Below are 21766 nucleotides of genomic sequence, written 5' to 3' on the forward strand. Positions count from 1 at the left end.
GAGAGTTGTGGAAATCAAAGAGAATAGGAGAATAGAGCCCAAACATTTTAAATTTTATTTTAGAACTTCTGTGTGCCAAGAGGCTATGCTATGTTGTTTATGTACATTATTTAAAAATTTTATGACAATCCTGTAAAACAGGTAATATCTTACATCAGTAGATAAGTACCTAAATAAGGAACTGAAGCCAGTTGAGTCTAAAACTCTACAATGCCATTTGCACAGGGGAGAGAATGTCAATGAAGAAATCAACAGAAGAAGGTTAAAAGAGGTCTAATAATTATTATACAAATGAAACATATGTCTTAGTCTGTTTTCTGTTGCTTTTAACAGAATACTTGAAACTGGGTGATTTATAAAGAAAGAAAACATATTTCTTGGAAGTCTGGAGGCTGGGAAGTCCAAGGTCAAAGGAGGCACATTTACTGACGGCCTTTCTGCTGTTGGAGTCCCTGTAGAGTCCTGCAGTGGTACAGGGTATCACATGGAGAGGGAGCTGAGAATGGTAGCTCAGGTCTCTCCTCCTCTTCTTATAAAGCCACCAGTCCTACTCTCGTGATAACCCATTAATCTATTAACTCATGAATGGATTAATTCCTTCATGAAGGCAGAGCTCTCATGTCCCATCACCTCTCAAAGGCCCCACCTCTCTCCTGCCACACTGGGGATTAAATTTCAATGTGAGTTTTAGAGGGGACAGATATTCACACCTTAGCAACATATCTGGTATATTTGAAGATTAAAGGGTAATTTATGATTTTAGCCAGAGTGGTTGCAGTGAACTTGTAGAGGCAAAAGCTATATTAGCATATTTTCGTATATTTATCAATAATGTCATTAATTTTGTCATAATCTGTGTATTTTTAAAAATCATTTTCACATGAAGTTTTATAGAAAGTGAACATAGTGGCTGGGTACAGTGGCTCACACCTCTAATCCCAGCACTTTGGGAGGCCGAGGCGGGTGGATCATGAGGTCAGGAGTTTGAGACCAGCCCAGCCAACATGGTGAAACCCCGTCTCTACTAAAAATACAAAAATTAGCCAGGCATGGTGGCGGGTGCCTGTAATCCCAGCTACTCAGGAGGCTGAGGCAGGAGGATCGCTTGAACTCAGGAGGTGGAAGTTGCAGTGAGCCAAGATCATGCCACTATACTACAACCTGGGCTACAAGAGCAAGACTCTGTCTCAAAAAAAAAAGAAAAGGAAAAAAGAAGAAAGTGAACATGGTATAAATTATAATGATTAATACATCATTGCATAATTCAAATATTTAAGAATTGACTGTTAATTTTTCAAATTTAGGTTCATACTTTGGAAACAAAAGACCTTATGCAGAAAACATAGTTGCATCAAACCTTACTTTTGGTGCAAGCTCATCTTCTGCACGAGATACTAATTATCCTCAAACACTTAAAACTCCATTGTCTACTGGAAATCCTCAGAGATCGGGTTATAAGAACTGGACACCACAAATGGGATATTCAGGTAAAATAAGTGGAAGATTAACCTAGATGATCTTTTGAAACTTAAAAGTTTTGTAAATTATAAATTAGGGTTATTGAGTTCATTTGAATTTATCTATAACTGATATGAATGAAAAATAAATACATTAGTTTACCTCTATCCAAAATTTGAGTCTAGATTAATAAGGCAACATAGTTTCTGATATTGTTTGGTAATAAATGCAGGTCTACATTATTTTAACCATTCTGACAAAAAACACACAAGAAAGAGAAACCTCTCCCTTTTATACGTGATGTCATTTAAATCTAAAAGTTGACACTGATATTACTAGTGAGTGGTTTTTTTATACTTAAATTTTAATTTTTATCTAAATCTATGAGATTTTCTTGAAGAGCAGATAGATAAAATAGGTTTCCATGTATAACAGTTTTCTAAGGTATATACAACAGAATTTCTTGGTTACAGGGTGTGTTATGTAAATACATATATTTCCAAGATAATGACAAATTACTTTTTAAAGTAGTTCTACCAATGTATAAATGGTGGTTAAGTTTATATTAGATCTACAGAAGTCAGTTTTAGCACTGTAGTAGAACATGACCTTCTGTTTTCATTTTTTTTTAATTTTTTGAGACAGAATCTTGCTGTGTCACCCAGGCTGGAGTGCAGCGGTGTGATCTCGGCTCACTGCAACGTCTGCCTCCCAGGTTCAAGTAATTCTTCCGCCTCAGCCTCCTGAGTAGCTGGGACTACAGGCGCTTGCCACCACGCCCAGCTAACTTTTGTATTAACAGAGATGGGGTTTCATCATATTGGTCAGGCTGGTCTTGAACTCCTGACCTCATGATCCGCCCACCTTGGCCTCCCAAAGTGCTGAGATTACAGGTGTGAGCCACCGCGCCTGACCCTGACCTTTTTATTTTTAAGTAGAAAATAAATACCAAGTTCCAGTGGAAATTCAACAGACATACAAAAGACATCTCTAAGGTTCTAAAAATACGTTTATGCTGTTATCTCTCTGTTGTAAATAACATAATAATGAGCATCCTAATGCATAAAGCTTTTTTCTGAGTCTCTTATTATTTCCTTAAAGCACACCCCTAGAAGTCAAATTACTGAAACACAGGGAAATTAGGGAAATTATCTTTTTTATTTTTATTTTTTAATTACCATTTTTTGTTTTGTTTTTAAGACGAAGCCTCATTCTGTTGTCCAGGCTGGAGTGCAGTGGTGCCATCTCGGCTTGCTGCAACATCCACGTCCTGGGTTCAAGTGATCCTCCTGCCTCAGCCTCCCAAGTAGCTGGGATTACAGGCGTGCGTCACCATGCTTGGCTAATTTTTGTTTTTTTAGTAGAAATGGGGTTTTGCCATGTTGGCCAGGCTGATCTTGAACTTCTGACCACAAGTGATCCGCCCACCTCGGCCTCCTAAAGTACTGGGATTACAGTTGTGAGCCACCACGCCTGGTCAAAATTACCATTTTTTAAGGATCTCAGATATATTGCCAAATTTCTTTCGAGAACTGGGCCAATTTTTAATTCCTTCAGTGGTGTATAAGGAAAGCCAATCTTACTCTATCCTCATCATTACTAACTTCTAAAATTTATTATGATTATTGGCTAATTTAATGATCATCATCATCATCATCATAAGATTATTATTAGCCAATAATCATAATCATAATAAATTTTATTGGTTAATTTATTGGTTATTATGGTATGCTCTATTAACAATGTGTAAGAGTCCACTTCAACATTTGATATTGTCAGACTCAGTATTTTTCAACCTAACAGTTGTAAAATACTACCTATAGTCTGAGTTTGCATTTTCCTAATTACTAGTGAGATTATCTTTTTCTGTACTTTTGGGCTATATATCTTTAATAATATTCCGTGAAATTAATGTTCATGTCTTTTACTCATTTTTCTTTAGCCTTATTTTTCTGGATTTGTAGCAATACTTTATATATTCTGAATACTAAATATTTTGATGACTTCTCTGTTTTTTTGTTGTTGTTGTTGTTTTTGAGAAGGAGTCTCTCTCTGTCGCCCAGGCTGGAGTGCAGTGGTGCAATCTCGGCTCACTGCAAGCTCTGCCTCCCAGGTTCCCGCCATTTTCCTGGCTCTGTCTCCCAAGTAGCTGGGACTACAGGCACCCGCCACCATGCCCGGCTAATTTTTTGTATTTTTAATAGAGATGGGGTTTCACCGTGTTAGCAAGGATGGTCTCGATTTCCTGGCCTTGTGATCCGCCCACCTCAGCCTTCCAAAGTGCTGGTATTACAGACATGAGCCACCGCGCCTGGCCTTTTCTGTTAGTTTCTATGTTTGCAGTTCTTTTTTTAACTCCGATGGGTCATTATGTTTAGCTGTGTGCCAATATCACACCATCTTTAACTTTATGATAAGTCTTGATATTTTGTAGGACAGCCCTACCACCATTACCCTCCACAGGCCACCTTATTTTTCTTTAGAGTAGTCTTGGTTCTTCTTGGCCCTTTGCTTTTCCATATCAATTGTGGGCGAAGTTTTCAAGATCCACCAAAAAACACATTGAGGTTTTGATTGAAATTATAGTTATACTGAACCAACAGATCCTTTAGGGAGAATTGAAATAAGAGGCTAACTGGTATCTATAGATTGCATTATTTTGTACTCTTGATTAAGAATTTCCTCTACAATGGATGGTGGACATTCATATGGGATGCAAATATTTTAAATTTTAAATTTAAGATTTATATTTTAAATCTTAGAGATCCATTTATATGCTCAAATGATCTTGTCACCAATCTGTCAATCATATTTCTTCCACGTCCCAGCCATCTAGGTAAACCATTATCAACTGCTTATAAATGAATCTAAATCTGTACTTCTGGCCATCTCTCATTCCAGACATGGTAAACAACCAAACGTACTTCTAAAAATTCTGCCCAGATGAGAGATCAAAATGAACAGGCCAAACTTGGTGGCTCATGCCTATAATCCCAACACTGGGAAACTAAGATGGGAGAACTGCTTGAAGGCAGTCCAGCATGGGCAACAAGTGAGACCTCGTCTCTACAAAAAAAATTAAAATTTGCCAGATGTGGTGGCATGACTGTCGTCCTAGCTACTCAGAAGGCTAAGGGGGGAAGACCACTGGACCTCAGGAGTTTGAGGCTGCAGTGTGCCATGATTTCATGCCATTGCACTCCAGCCTGGGTGACAGAGCCAGACCATTTCAAAAAAAAAAAAAAAAGTCAAAAAGTATAAGAAAATAGTAATGAATATAGAATATCTCAAGCAAAGAAGGAGGAGTTTCTTAGCAGAAAAGCAGTGGAAGAAATTATACAGAGAAACATTGTCTATGCAAAAATAGAAATTTTTGAGATAATGAAAATATCAAGATTAGTAGCAACGGTAAATTACTGTCATTGATTTACACAATTCTCATTAAAACCTTAAGACCTAGTAAACATTGTATAAAATGATGTAAACATCTCTAAAAAGGAAACAATATAGATAACAATGGATATATTAAATTATGTTCAGTTTCAGTAGTACTTTTAAAAATACAGATTTAAGTGGCAGTCCATTAAATTAGCCAACAATCATAGTCATAATGAATTCTAGAAGTTAGTAATGACGAGGATACAGTAAGACTGGCTTTCCTCATACACTATTGATGGAATTAAAAATTAGTCCAGTTCTCAAAAGAAATTTGGCAGTATATCTGAGATCCTTAAAAATATGGTTTGTTTCAGTAATTTGAGTTCTAAGGGTGCATTTTAAGGAAATAATAAGAAAACCAGAAAAAAGCTTTATGCATTAGGATGCTCATTATTATATTATTTATAACAGAGAGATAACAGCATAAATGTACTTTTAAAACCTTCTAGGAAGTGTCTTCTGTGTGTACTGAATTTCCACTGGTACTTGGTATTTATTTTCTAATTAAAAATAGGAATGTCATATTCTATTACAGAGCTTAGACTGACTTCTGTAGGTTTAATATAAACTTAATCACCATTTATAACATAACGTTCATGGGGAAAAGGTTTCTGAGACCTGAACACATAGATTTTTAAGTGAATCCTTAAGTTTACTGTTGACTCAGATAGCATAAATACTTTAAGTTTTTTGTGGGCATTGTAATAGAAGAATGGAAGAAGAAATGAATCCAGGTCAGGGAGGGAAAAGAGGGAGGAAAAGGAGTTACTTAAAAGATTGACAAGGGAACAAAAGACTAGTTTGCATCTTTGAAAACAAAATTTTAGAAATTTTTGGTCTGAAAAAAAAAACAAAGAAAAAATAAATTTTTAGTCTGACTTTTTTCATATGCTAATAATGCCCTATATTTGAGTAATTTCATTTACTTTATAAAACACTTCTATATGATTGCATTAATTCTTATAATAATCGTGAAAAAGTTTGGTATTTCTAGTTTATAGATGAAGAAATGGTAGTTTTAAAAGTTTAAAAAATTTACCTGAGCATTCATAGTTTGTAAGGCACAGATCTCAAAATCAGTAATGTATGTAATGGTTCACAGCACCAGCTGTGGAACTAGACTGCCTGGGTGCAAATGCTGTCTCTACCAGTTATATGGATGCCTCAGTCTCCTTATAGCTAAGTGGAGAAAATGATGGTGTCTATTTAATAGGATTGTTGTTATAATTATGTGAGTTAAACTAATTAAAGAACTTAGAACATTCTTGACACTTAGTAAGCACTTAATAAATGTTGGATATGTTATTATAATTTTAATTTCCACATTACACAGGTATCTCATAATTGGAATTCATAGTTATATAATACTTAATTTTTTTTTTTTTTTTGAGAAGTTCTTGCTCTGTCACCCAGGCTGGAGTGCAGTGGCATGAACACAGCTCACTACAGTCTCAACCTCCTGGGCTCAAGCAAGCCTCCCATCTCAGCCTCCTCAGTGACTGGGACCATGGAGGTACATGCCACCACACTCAACTATTTTTCAGTTTTTTTTTTTAGAGCTAACTTCTTGTTATGTTGTCCAGGTTGGTCTCAAACTCCTGGTCTCAAGTAATCCTCCCACCTTGGCCTTCCTAAATGCCAGGATTACAGGTGAGCTGCCATGCCCAGTCCCAAATAGCTTTTATTTTATTTTTTTATTTTTTGAGATGGAGTCTCACTCTGTCACCCAGGCTGGAGTGCAGTGGCACAATCTCGGCTCATTGCAAACTCCACCTCCCAGTTTCAAGCAATTCTCTTGCCTCATCCTCCCCGGTAGCTGGGATTACAGGCATATGCCACCACACCTGGCTAATTTTTGTATTTTTAGTAGAGATGGGGTTTTGCCATGTTGGGCAGGCGGGTCTCAAACTCCTTATGTCAGGTGATCCACCCACCTCGGCTTCCCAGAGTACTGGGATTACAGGGTTGAGCCACCGCGCCCAGTCTCCAAATAGCTTTTAAATGACAGAATAAGGTAAATAATCTATTTTCTGACCCAAGTCCTTTTATGACTCCATTCCAATAAAATAGAAAATAAGACAATTTAAAATTTGTTATTTCTAATTGTGAAGTCACTTTTTGGCAAAATGCTCTGAGAATTAATATTTTTATTTGGTCTAGTAATGAAAAGTTATTTTTTGATGAGAAAAAATGGTTATTTCCTTGTCTATTAATACAGTAGCCATGTCCTAGACTAGATATGCTTTAAGATCTTATGTGAAAGAATGAGAAATTATTATCAGGTTGGGTGTGGTGGCTCATGCCTGTAATCCCAGCACTTTGGGAAGCCGAGGCGGGTGGATTACCTAAGGTCAGAAGTTTGAGACCAGCCTGACTAACATGACGAAACCCTGTCTCTACTAAAAATACAAAAATTAGCCGGGCATGGTATTGCATGCCTGTAATCCCAGCCACTTGGGAGGCTGAGGCAGGAGAATCTCTTGAATCCAGGAGGCGCAGGTTGTGGTGAGTCGAGATCACACCATTGCACTCCAGCCTAGGCAATAATAGCAAAACACCATCTCAAAAAAAAAAAATTAAAAAATAGAAATGATTATTATCAATGTTTATATCTTTTATTTAAAAATTTACAGCTTCATCCTCATCTGCGATTTCTGCACACTGCCCATCAGTTATTGTAGCTGTTGTAGAAGGGAGAGGACTTGCCAGAGGTGAAATAGGAATGGCAAGTATTGATTTAAAAAACCCCCAAATTATACTATCCCAGTTTGCAGACAACACAACATATGCAAAGGTAAGTATTAATAATCCTAGAAAATGTCTGCTCTGTTAGGCAATATCTAGATTTTAAAGTCAGTGCCTTCCCAATTTGTTTACTTTTTGGTAGAATAAAGGTTATTCATTATTATGTCAATGTAAATACTCTGAATTAAAATAAAGTTGTCTTATATCTGATTTTTATTTTTTAAATATATTTTGTCCAAAAAGAATGTGCTTTACTGTTACTTGAATAAGCTATTGTTAGTATTAGTTTCTAAAATTAACATCTTCAAATTAATAATTTCTGGATTTATTCCAAAGGTAATACATGTGATAATGTGGTATTGATCATAATCCTTAAAGACACAATCCCAAATGCCATAATCCCGATGTTCAAATATTGAAAATCCTTCATGCTGAAATCCTGAAAGCTTAATTCTAGGGAAGGGATTAATGCGTTTTTGGCTGTACACAAGATAGTTGCATCATGTTAGACGCATCATATTAGGCAGAACTACTACCTTGTTATTTTCTTTATTGGGAAATTAGGTATGGTTTAAGGAGATGCATAGGAGTGCCAAATTGGCAAGGGATGGACTTGTGGATTTAAGTATAGGTGGCAACTTGACTTTAGTAAAAAATACCTAGTAAAGCATTATTTGGGCTGTGTTTGTGAGGTTGTTTCCAGAGATTAGTGTGTGAGTCTGAGCGGACTAGGTGGTGAAAATCTGCCCTCAGTGTTGGTGGCCACTTTGCAATTGGCCAGGGCCCAGAGAGAGCAAATACGGAAGTTGAATTGGTCTCTCTCTGAGAGCTGGGACAGACTCTTCTGCTGCTGCCTTGGACATCAGAAATTTGACTCCACAGAAGTTCATTATCATAGCATTGACTGTGTATAAGCATTGCACGTATACATAAAAATGTTGAAATTTGTTTGATAAATGAAGACATGTCCTTTTAGTACATCATTTATTTGTGAAAGATAAAATTTATTTCTTGAAATCTCAGCTCTTCAGGCAACTGTGTATGTGGTGACCCATAGAAGTTTTTGATCTAGCTCATCAAAAGACTTAGATTGTCCCTGGTGGTATTTCAGATGACTGTATTTATGAAGCTTGTTGCAGACAATTACCAACCACAGTGATATGCATTTATACATTTTGCTTTTTGACTAATTTCTATGTTTTGACTAATTTTTTGTAAATACAGTTTGTCTGCTCATAACTGTTATTAAACCTGTGTGACTGTCGTTAGTACACTTAAGTGTTTATGCTTTCAAAAATATATGTTATTATTGCCTATTTTATTGTGTAAAGTGGTCTATGAATTGTTCTGTTGTGTTTTTGTTTCTCAAATAAATCCCCTTTTAAAAATGCAATTCAATGTCTTTAAAATTGTTTTTGAAGTTATTTCTTCCAGAACTGTGTTTTTGGGATTTCGGTCTTTTGGTATTGGGATTTTGGGGATTTTTAGACTTTAAGGATTTTGCTCTTTTGGGATTTTGACATTCAGGATTATGCCTTTTGAGATTGTGTCTTTCAGGATTATGGCCCAAACCTGTCATAATGCTAACTCCAGAGGGTTATTTCCACTGAACTGTATTTGAACTGTATTTTTTCAGAGGTAAAGAAAACTAGTATCTTAGATCAGTCATAATTTAGCCTCTTAACTTCTTGCCTTCACTTCTTATTTTGCCTTCATTTTATATCAGTCATCATTCATTTGATCCACGTGCCTATTGTCATGGGAATTTGCATGATCTATCAGGTAGAGATAGTTTGCTCCTAATTTCTATGTTATTTAACCCAATTATTATTTTATTTTATTTTTAAAAGGTCTTGCTCTTTTGCCTAGGCTGAAGTGCAGTGGCATGATCGTGACTCACTGCAGCCTCCCACATCAGCCTCTTGAGTAGCAGGGACCACAGGCATGCACCACCACATAGAGCTGATTTTTAAATTTTTTTTTTGTGTGTGTGTAGATGAGGTTGCTCTGTTACCCAAGCTAGTCTCAAACTCCTAGACCAAGTGATCCTGCCCCCTCAGAAGCTGAATTGCTCCTCGGGTTCCCAAAGTGCTAGAATTTTAGGCATGAGCCATTGAGCCTAGTTAATTATTATTTTGAAGATGTGATCTAGTGTTTTATTTCTAGTGTTTCATTATTTTTTGATTCTCTTCCCTTAGTTCCTCTTTATGGTCCTCCAGTATGTAGACTTCCCTTTCCTAATAATTAATTTTTTATTATACTTAACAACCTTAATGATATTAGTATTGCATACTAACTTCATCTGTAGGTACTTTATACTTTTATACAATTTCAAAAGAGTAGGAAAAATGTTTTTTAAAAAAAGGAATGTTAGACAAATTGAGAATTTCTGTGTTTAGAATAGTTCTAAGAAATACACCTGATTTTATGAAAAGCTAAGGCATAAGGCAGATGTTTCTCATCTGTGTTTACGTACTTTTCAACACTTAATCTGTACCAGTGTGGCCATACTGATTGTATTGCCATAGTTACCCTTTTTTTTTTGAGACAGTGTCTCACTTTGTCGCCCAGATTGAAGTGCAGTGGCACAATCTTGACTCACTGCAACCTCTGCCTCCTGGGTTCAAGCAATTCTCCTGCCTCAGCCTCCCAAGTAGCTGGGATTACAGGTGCACACCACCACGCCTGGCTAATTTTTGTATTTTTAGTGAGACAGGGTTTCACCATGTGAGCCAAGCTGGTTGTGAACTCCTGACCTCTAGAGATCCACTCACCTTGGCCTCCCAAAGTGCTGGGATTACAGGCGTGAGTCACCTTGCCCGGCCTATAGTTACCCTTATTGGATGTATTTATATTTTTCATGGAGATGGATAAAATACTAAGTATAAGTATTTATTTAAAAAAATTTTATTTTGGGAATACATATTTGAAAAGTTCAAATTAATTTTTGAACTTAGGCTGTTAGAAACTATTATAAGTAAAATATAGCCTATTTTATGACAGTATTTTATATTAGTAGTTATATAGGAGATATATGTTTAACATACTACCATTAGAAATATGTACATATATATTTTGTTGTTGGTGGTGGTGGCAGTGGTGTTTGTCTGTTTGTTTTTGAGACAGATTTTCCCTCTGCCACACAGGCTGGAGTGCAATGGTGCCTGGTGCGATCTCAGCTCACTGCAACCTTTGCCTCCTGGGCTCAAACAATTCTCATGCCTCAGCCTCCTGAGTAGCTGGGATTACAGGCATGCACCACCATGCCTGGGTAATAGTTGTGTATATATATATATATATATATGTGTGTGTGTGTGTATATTTTTTAGTAGAGACAGGGTTTCGCCCTGTTGGCCAGGTAGGTCTCGAACTCCTGGCCTCAAGTGATCTGTCCACCTCAGCCTCCCAAAGTGCTGGGATTACAGGTGTGAACCCACTTGGCTAGAAACATATTTTAATTGAAATATATCATTAGGACAGTTATAATTTTGTGTATCTATGAATTAATTTTAAATACTTATCTCAGAAAAATATGAAACTTTTTTTGTTTCCTAAGCTTTATTTAAGAAATTATTCAAATGATTTCAGGTGATCACTAAACTTAAAATTTTGTCACCTTTGGAAATAATAATGTCAAATACTGCTTGTGCTGTGGGGAATTCCACCAAGTTGTTCACTCTGATCACAGAAAATTTCAAGGTAAGTGATGTTTACTGTTTGTAACATTCAAGATCTAACCACTTATTTATTTATTTATTATTTATTTATTTTTTTGAGATGGAGTTTCACTCTGTCACCCAGGCTGGAGTGCAATGGTGTGATCTCACCTCACTGCAACCTCCGGCTCCCGAGTTCGAGCAATTCTCCTGCCTCAGCTTCCCGCGTAGCTGGGACTACAGGTGTGTGTCACCACACCTGGCTAATTTTAGGATTTTTAGTAGAGATGGGATTTCACCATGTTGACCAGGCTAGTCTCAAACTCCTGACCTCAAGAGATCTGCCCGCCTCGGCCTCCCAAAGTGCTGGGATTACAGGCATGAGCCACTGTGCCCAGCCCTAATCACTTTATTTAAAATTTATTTAATAATATCATTATAAAGAACAATAATTTTAGTAACTTTATATTTAGTGTCCTAAAGTAGTCACTAAATACAAATCCTAATCTAAGGGACTGTTAATACAGATGATAAAAATGATAGGGAATTTACTTATTTGATTTGGCACTCTTGATCTACTTTAAACAAAAGAAAAAATGTTTTAGGTAATAAGGAAGTTTCTCCCAGTATACAAGGGGCAGACCCATAGAGAAAGCATAGGTTTCCCTTTCACGTATTTTCCTGAAAACTACTTATTGTGCTGTCAGACTGGTTGAAATTGAAGTTCTTAGGAGACAGCACCTATCAGCAAGTACCTTTTTCTATAGGGAATTTAATTTGTATTACAGAATTGTTTCAGCTTCCCCTGGTAACATGTGCTGCCTTAGGATTAGCCTGCTACTCTAGTGTCCATCTGTAGGACTGTGGTGGATAACCATTGTGGAACCTTATCCAACAAGAATGTGGACTGTGGTTCCAAACCAAGTAGACAGCATTGCAGTTGGAATAATTCCTTAGGAGTGCAAATTATTTTCAGAATATGATATATATAATTTTGAGACGGAGTCTCGCTCTGTCACCCGGGCTGGAGTGCAGTGGCCGGATCTCAGCTCACTGCAAGCTCCGCCTCCCGGGTTTACGCCATTCTCCTGCCTCAGCCTCCCGAGTAGCTGGGACTACGGCGCCCGCCACCTCCCTGGTTGGTTTTTTGTATTTTTTAGTAGAGACGGGGTTTCACCGGGTTGGCCAGGATGGTCTCGATCTCCTGACCTCATGATCCACCCATCTCGGCCTCCCAAAGAATATACTATATTTTGTTATGTGTGTAGACTTATCTTTTACTTTAACACATTTCGAACCAAGCTGAGGTTTGGAGTCTAATGAGTTCCTTTCCCTTTCCTAATATATTCAGCATCTGCAGTTATATAAGATTTGTCATGGTGCTCTTAGAGATCCTGTATAGATGAGCTGCCTTTGACTCATTGCCAGAGACAGTCCCTATTCTAAATCTATTGTCTCTATTAGACAAATCACTTTATCTGTTCTTTTTCATTTATAACTTTATACTTCTTTTCATTATGCCTATTTATCCATACCTTTCCAACTTTCATGTTTTGTTGTTGTTGCTGTTGTTGTGATTAGGTCTTATGATTATTTTGGTTGTAAGTAACAGAAATCTAATGTAAACTACCTTATGCAAAAAAGGAAATGTATTGGCTTATGTAACTGGGAAGTCAATGGTTGCATAGATCCTGTTCCTACTGTCAAAGGTAAACAAAGCCAAACACTAGCTAAATATTTTAATCAGTAATATGCTCTTGCAACAGAGAAGAGTCCAGTGTGGACTGAATTGAACTTCAGTTTATACTGGGCATTTTAATGGGAGAATAAGGGAATAAGGAGGAATAAGCACAAGCTCATTAGAGTCAGGGAAGTAAAAAATTATTACAACAGAAAATAAGACTGGTTGCGGTGGCTCATGCCTGTAATCCCAGCACTTTCGGAGGCCAAGGCGGGTGGGTCACGAGGTCAGGAGATCGAGACCATCCTGGCTAACATGGTGAAACCCCATCTCTACTAAAAATACAAAAAAATTAGCCAGGCCTGGTGGCACGCGCCTGTAGTCCCAGCTACTCGGGAAGCTGAGGCAGGAGAATCGCTTGAACCTGGGAGGTGGAGGTTGCAGCGAGCCGAAGTCCTGCCACTGCACTCCAGCCTGGGCAACGAGCAAGACTCCATCTCAAAAGAACAACAACAAAAAAAAATCTGGGTTTGCTGACTGGCACTTACCGAAGTTAGGCTCCTACTCTCCCACAGAGAATAGGAGACAGGGACCCTATCTTTAGGTGTTAAGTGGAATACACAATAAATTTTTTTTTTTTTTTGGCAGCCTGAGTTTTCATAGGCTGGCATTTTATGAGAGGCTAAGGTCATCCTAGGGATGTGACTTTGAGCAGTTAGAAACACTGTTAGTGTTTCGTTCACGTCTTTATAGGCCGGATGGAGGGTTAGTTGAGAAGAAGGCTCATAGTAGCCCAGGTAGAGTTTGGTCAAAGAGAGAATCTTTATCACTACTCTCATTCCCCATATCATCCTTTTTCTACTGCAGATAGTTTACTTCTATGAGATTTAAGAAGATGATTACTAATGGCTCAAGGCTGATGTCATCTCAGCTTAGCTAACCCAAAGGGAAAATAATTTCTTTATTCCAGTGTCCATGTATGATTTCCAGGGAAGGATGCTGACTGATCACGCTTTGTTCATTTTCTCACACGTTAGAGTAATCACTATTTCTTGGGGTAGATACACTATGATTGACTAATCCTTTTGCTGTGGGATGCAGAATACTATGATAGCTAGGCCTTCCAGAATCACATGGAATGGGGGATAAGTCCTCCAAAGGCAAAAACAACATAATTTCAGTACATTTGAATAGTAAGGCAGTACGGCATAGTGCTTAAGAATAGAGAAGTCAGATTGTCCCAGTTTCAAATCTTGACTCTAAGTGACCTAGTACAAGACAGTTAGCTTCTTTGAGCTTCAGTTTTTTCATCAGTAAATTAGGAACAATAGGAGGTACCAACCTCCTAGAGAATTGATATTTTATATAGGGTAATCAGAGATGGCCTCATTGATAAGGTTACATTTGAGCAAAGTTCTGAATGGAGTGAGGGAGCAAGCCATGGAGGTATTTGTAAAAGTATTCTAAGCAGAGGGAAAATTCAGTATTATTATTATCATTATTACTATTATGACTACACTTACCATAAGAAGACCTTCATTAGCCAGGTGCAGTGACATGTGCCTATAGTCCCAGGTACTTGGGAGGCCAGGGTGAGAGGATCACTTGAGCCCAGTAATTCAAATCTAGCCTGGGCAACATAGTGAGACCCCACTCTTAAGAAAAAAAAGACCTGCATTAAATCAAAAGCAATATGAAGTAGAAGAAAAATGGACTTCAAAGAAATATAAATTTGAGTCTCAGCTTTGGCACAGATCAACTGTATAATATCAGAAAAGTTACTTGACTTTTCAGAATTTTATTTACATGAAAACCAAAGTTAATAAGATATGTCCCTACTTGGTCATGATATTTTTTTCACTCTTTTTTTTTTTTTGAGGCAGAGTCTTGCTGTGTTGCCCAGACTGGAGTGCAGTGGCCGGATCTCAGCTCACTGCAAGCTCCGCCTCCTGGGTTTACGCCATTCTCCTGCCTCAGCCTCCCGAGTAGCTGGGACTACAGGCGCCTGCCACCTTGCCCGGCTAGTTTTTGTATTTTTAGTAGAGACGGGGTTTCACCGTGTTAGCCATGATGGTCTCGATCTCCTGACCTCGTGATCCGCCCGTCTCGGCCTCCCAAAGTGCTGGGATTACAGGCTTGAGCCACCGCGCCCGGCCTTTTTTCACTCTTAACAGCTCATATGTAGTCCATTGATATAATATTACCTTTTCTTAACCATTAGTTTTATTCAAAGGAGGTAAATCTTTTACTTAACAACTTGATGCTTTTTAAAAGTTCCATTATCAGCTGGGTGCTGATGTCTCACACTGGTAATTCCAGCACTTTGGGAGGCCAATGTGGGAGAATCACTTGAGCCCAGGAGTTGGAGACTAGCCTGGGCAACATAGGGAGAACTTGTCTCTGCTTAAAAAAAAAAAAAAATTAGCCAGATGTAATGGTGTGCCTGTAGTCCCAGCTACTCAGGAGAATGAAGCAAGCGATTACTTGTATCCTGGAGTTCTAATTTGTGGTGAGCTATGATCATACTGCTGTACTCCAGCCTAGGCAACAGAGTGAGACCCTGTCTCAAAAAGATTATAATTTTCTCTTTGTTCTAAATAAATTCAATTCACTTTATGTAAATAGTATATCATAAATAGGTAGAATTGGTGTTTTCATCTTTTCACCTAGGACATTATAAGAATCTACCCTTTCTCAATTATAATAGACTATGAAAAGATGAATATAAAACTGTGAAAGGTTATTTCTATACAAAAAATTACTAAAAGGTATAGACTGTCATGTTTATTTTTATTATTGTATCTAACATATTCCATTAAATCTCGTAAGAGTAAGGTCTAATAAGAGATACAAACTGTACTATAATTCACTTAGCAAGGATAATCATTCTTTTTATATAAATAAGAAAAGTTCTTATGTAAATGTTGAAATTTTTATACAATATTTAAGTCACTTACCTAGTTGCGAGCATGTGTTTAAGAAAGCGGTTTTGGGCAAGCACATGGCACTTCAAACTTTATTTTGAAATTAAAACTTCTTTTCAGAATGTTAATTTCACTACTATCCAAAGGAAATACTTCAATGAAACAAAAGGATTAGAGTACATTGAACAGTTATGCATAGCAGAATTCAGCACTGTTCTAATGGAGGTTCAGTCCAAGTAAGTTATGTATTTATTTATTTTTTTACTAGCCCGCAGCTACCAATATCATATCAAGTAAGTTATAACTTAAGGAAAGCAAATAAATCTCCAGTGTGAGTTCCACAAGGACAGGGACTTTTGTCTGTTTTGTTCTCTGCTGCATTCCTACCACCTGGAAAATTCCCTGGTTCATAATACACAGTCATTATTGAAATAGTGAAATAGTTAACTAAAATTTATACACAAGGCATATATTGCTAACTTAATTTATATAGAATTTCTCCAAATTAGTCATAATCTATTGACCTAATTGTTGCTGCTCACTTTACTTTGGAGTGAAAAGTTCAAGTAGCTATAGTAAACTGGAAATGTGAGGGCATAGAAGCGAAACACAGGTAAAGCTGTGTTCCTGTTTCTTCCTGTCTTTACTCCTAAAAGATTCAGCATGAGACAGAGAATGATATTTTTGGAACACATATTTCCTAAAACATACGAAATAGATGCTTTCTTTGAGCTAGGTTGGATTACCTGTTTACTCAGTTAAATAACAATCATTCTCACTGAGATCATAACATACTTCTCTATACATTGAGACTTGATTCTACCGTTAAAGTACCAGATTTTTCCAGGTTGGGCACAGTGACTCATGCCTGAAATCCCAGCACTTCGGGAGGTCAAGGAGTTTGAGACCAGCCTCAGCAACATGGCAAAACCCCATCTCTACCAAAAATACAAAAATTACCTGGATGTGGTGGTGCATGACTGTCATCCCAGCTACTTGGGAGGCTGAGGCAGGAGGATTGCTTGAGCCTGGGAGGTGGAGGTTGCAGTGAGCCGAGATCATGCCACTGCACCTCAGCCTGGATGACAGAACCAGACCCTGTCTCAAAATAAATAAATAAAGTATCAGACATTCCCAACATTATCTGAATACTTAGAATGGTACATCAAAAATTGATGCAAATTACCTTTGATTGAATGTTACCTCCTCACACAGGATTTATCAGAATTTAAAGTCCCTTAAGTGTCAGACTTGAGCAAATTATTTATTCTCATTAATTTTTATGATTTAGAGGTTATTTACCTAGTTTTCAAAAATATGAAATACCTGGTTTACCTTTTCCTTTTGAGTTTAAGCAATGCTATGCAAATATTTATAATTTTTCTTAAATTAAGGGAAAATAGATAATTTTTTATATTAATGACTTATAGTGATGTATTATTGGTCATCTCTTAGGTATTACTGCCTTGCAGCTGTTGCAGCCTTGTTAAAATATGTTGAATTTATTCAAAATTCAGTATATGCACCAAAATCACTGAAGATTTGTTTCCAGGGTAGTGAACAGACAGCCATGATAGATTCATCATCAGCCCAAAACCTTGAATTGTTAATTAATAATCAAGACAGTAGGTAAGATCATCCATTTTATTTCTTATAAAATATATCGGTATATTTTATTTTTTTCTATAAATAGTTACTTTAAAGTTGTGTGTGTGTGGGTTTTTGTTTTGTTTTGTTTTTTTTTTTTTTGTTTTGTTTTGTTTTTTTTAATTTTGAGATGGAGTTTCACTCTTGTTGCCCAGGCTGGAGTGCAGTCATGCGATCTTGGTTCACTGCAACTTCTGCCTCCCAGGTTCAAGCAATTCTTCTGTTTCAGCCTCCCAAGTAGCTGGGACTACAGGCATGTGCCACCATGCCTAGCTAATTTTTGTATTTTTAGTAGAGACAGGGTCTCACCATATTGGCCGGGCTGGTCTCGAATTCTGGATCTCAAATTATCCACCTGCCTCGGCCTCCCAAAGTGCTGGATTACAGCCATGAGCTACTGCTTTCAGCCTAAACTTCTTTAAATTATTTCATGGAGAATTGTATTTAAGAGGTAGGGTCTTACTATTTTGTCCAGGCTGGTCTCAAACTCCTGGGCTCAAATGATTCTCCTGCCTCAGCCTCCCAAGTAGCTGAAAGTATGGGCACAAACTGCCATGCCCAGCTAATGGTGGAGAAATATTGAATAAGAATGTTTTAAATCATTGTACTGTTATTGCTGAACTGGTCAGGTGTTTCACCAAAATCAAGTTTTAAAAAGACGTTTGTACTAAATAACAAAAAGCAACCCCATTCAGAACTGGGTAAAGGAACTTAATAGACATTATTTTCAAATGTCTATTAATAGACATTATTTACAAAGAAGGTAAATAAATGGCCAATAAGTAAGTACCTGAAAAGATGCTCAACTTTACTAGTCATTAGGGATCTACAAATCAAAACCACAGTTAGATACGACTTCACATCCATTAGGTTATAGGTTAAAATTACTCTGTCTTTAACTTTCTATGATATCCTATGTTATCATAGCATAGAAAATCAATGACCAAGCCTGGTAGTTATTACAAAGTGTTTTATATTCAGTTTTACCTTGTCATGTTTCATAGTTTATTATTATTTGTCATTATCATTGTCAAACATTGTTTGACTTCCTGCTATGTATTAGGGATACAGATACTTAAATGATAGAATATCTGATCTCCAGCAGTTAGTATTGTAGTTGAAAGGAACAACTGAGAAGTCTTTTCACAGACTTAAATGAAAGAATACTCAGGTTAAAAGATGGATATTCTACCTACTGAACTATCTCAATAGCTGCAATGCTTCCATAGGCTTACTGCGTGTTCAGTGCAGTCTTACATCCATTGATTTCTATAACAAATGGGAGGTTTATGTGTGCTCCTTACCTCCTTTGTTCCCGTATAAATAAGTTCTCAAAAAAAAAAAAAAAAAATTGTACATGTGATGGGAGACCCCCCCAGCCAGTTGATATGAGTAGTTTCCTACAAATTTGTTTAAATTGGTATGACAAAAATCTGGTAGAATGATGACTAAATCTCAAAAGTCATTCTTGTTTCCTCTCCTTTCACACCTCAGATTTGATCCATCAGAAAATCCTTTTTATCTAGCCTTCAGAGTATATACCAGTGCTGGATCACTTCTCACCATTTCCAAGGCTACCACCCTAACCCAAACCTCTATCATCTTTAGCACAGACTACTATAATAGCCTCCTAACTTTTCTTTCTGCCTTCTTCTTACCCTCCTATAGTTTATTCTCAACGTATTAATAGTAGTCAGACTGTGATATCCTTTTAATCCAGAAATCAGATCTTGTAACTCTTCTGCTGAAAACTTTCCAGTGGTTCTCCTTACATTTACAATAGAATCCAGACTCTTCGGCCTACAAGGACTTCTGTGTCCTGGCTTCTATCAACTTCTTCATTCATCTCCCTCTATTCTTACCCCCACTTGCAAAGCTCCACTAACCTTGATCTTCTTTTTTGTTCTGGAACCAGACTTCCTGGGCTTAAATTACTGCTATGCTACTTACTTGGAAATCTTAGACAAGTTACCTAGTTTCCTTGTACTTACATTCCTTCTGTTGTAAAATGATGTGGCCAATAATAGTGTCTCTCTCATAACATGGTTATTAGAATAAACAAGTTAATACATTTAAAACACTTAGAACCATTCTGGGTACATACTAAGTATCATTTTATGTTAGCTCTCCTCATTATTGTTGTCATGATTCCCATCCCATCATCATCGTCTTTGCTGCCTTCTTTTTTAATCATTCAGTTCTCAACTCTACTGTCAAATTCATAGGGAAGTCTTTCTTAATCAACCTAACTAAAGCAACCATCCTGGTCCTTCTCTGTATATTCCTGTTTTTTTTTAATTTTTAAAAATTTTTTGAGACAGAGTCTCACTCTGTACCCCAGGCTGGAGTGCAGTGGTGCAATCTCAGCTCACTGCAAGTTCCGCCTCCCAGGTTCACGCCATTCTCCTGCCTCAGCCTCCCAAGTAGCTGGGACTACAGGCGCCTGCCACCCAGGTCCAGCTAATTATTTTTTGTGTTTTTAGTAGAGACAGGGTTTAACCATGTTAGCCAGGATGGTCTCGATCTCCTGACCTAGTGATCCACCCGCCTCGGCCTCCCAAAGTTCTGGGATTACAGGTGTGAGCCACCACGCCTGGCTTGTTGTTGTTGTTGTTGTTGTTGTTGTTTTTTAGCAGTTTCTGTACCTGAAATTATTTTCTTGATATGATTATGTGTTTATTGTTTTTATTGTTTATTTCCCCTTCCTCTTTGTCTTGTCTTCAGTCATGGTCAGTAAACTGACAAAAGTTATTGGCAATGGCTGGGTGCCGTGGCTCATGCCTATAATCTCTGCACCCTGGGGAGGCCAACGTGGGTGGATCACTTGAGGTCAGGAATTCGAGACCAGCCTGGTCGCCATGGTGAAACTCTGTCTTTACCAAAAATACAAAATTTAGCCGTCGTAGTGGCACACCTGTAATCCCAGCTAGTCAGGAGGCTGAGGCAAGAGAATCACTTGAACCCTGGAGGCAGAGGTAGCAGTGAGCCTAGATAGTGCTACTATACTCCAGCCTGGACAACAGAGCAAAACTCTGTCTCAAAAAAAGGAAAAAAGTTATTGGCAATCGCCATTAGGCTGTAAGGTCCATGAAGGTAGGTATCATGTCCGTCTTGTATGCCCAATGTTTAGCATAGACTTTTGAATACCATAAGGGCTCAAAAAATATTTGTTGAATATTAAAATGAATCAGGTTTTTTACATGTATTATATGAAGTTGTCGAATAAATAGTTCAACTAAGTGCATTTTTTTGTTTCTTTGTTTTTGTTTGTTTGTTTTAGACAGAGTCTCACTTTGCAGCCCAGGCTGGAGTACAGTGGCACAAGCTCGGCTCACTGTAACCTCTGCCTCCTGGGTTCAAGTGATTCTCATGGCTCAGCCTCCTGAGAAACTGGGATTACAGGTGCCTGCCACTATACCTGGCTAATTTTTATTTTTATTTTTATTTTTTTTTAGTAGTAGAGATGGGGTTTCACCATGTTGAACAGGCTGGTCTTGAACTCCTAACCTCAAGTGATCCACCTGCCTCTGCCTCCCAAAGTGCTGGGATTACAGACATGAGCCACCATGCCTGGCCAGCATTCTTTAGAATAGCTCATTTCTTTATAAATCACCTAGAAATTATGAAATTCTCTTGTACTTGTCATGAGAACTACATGATTATAGTAAATACTTATTTTAACAATATAAAAGTCCCTCCACTGTTAAGGATATAGTATTGATATCTTGCTATTATGGATGGAATAAATAGACTAGAAAACTTTATATTAGTCTGAATATTGTAATTGATCTACAAAAGAAGTCATAAAGTACAAGGAGATTCTATTCATCCTTGTTAAAGTGTAGTTCATTGACCAATAGCATATTTGGGAGCTTGTTCAAAATATATCTAAAAACATTTTTTTGAGACAAGATCTCACTCTGTTACCACACTGGAGTACAGTGGTGCAAGTATGGTTCACTGCAGCATCGACCTCCTGGGCTCAGGCAATCCTCCCATCTCAGCCTCGTGAGTAACTGGGACTAAAGGCCTGTGCCACCATATCCAGTTAATTTTTAGTTTTTTATAGACACGGGTTCTCACTATGTTGTCCATGCTGGTCTTAAACTCCTGGATTCAAGCATTCCTCCTCTCTTGGCCTGCCAGAGTGTTGAGATTATGGGTGTGAGCCACCATGCCTGGCCCGAAATGTAGATCCTCATGCTTTTTCTTAGACC

General features: G+C 37.6%; 1 protein-coding gene across 1 annotated transcript in view; it reads left to right on the forward strand.

Moving 5' to 3' along the window:
- Positions 1-21766, forward strand: part of MSH4 (mutS homolog 4) — a 127525-nt gene that overhangs the window by 5538 nt on the left and 100221 nt on the right. The window contains 5 exon segments of the mRNA XM_033225331.1: positions 1305-1487; positions 7530-7690; positions 11230-11340; positions 16023-16138; positions 17358-17531. Of these exon segments, the coding sequence (XP_033081222.1) occupies positions 1305-1487; positions 7530-7690; positions 11230-11340; positions 16023-16138; positions 17358-17531 (745 nt within the window).

Source organism: Trachypithecus francoisi, unplaced genomic scaffold (assembly GCF_009764315.1).
Source record: "Trachypithecus francoisi isolate TF-2019V2 unplaced genomic scaffold, Tfra_2.0 Lachesis_group12, whole genome shotgun sequence".
NCBI lineage: Eukaryota > Metazoa > Chordata > Mammalia > Primates > Cercopithecidae > Trachypithecus > Trachypithecus francoisi.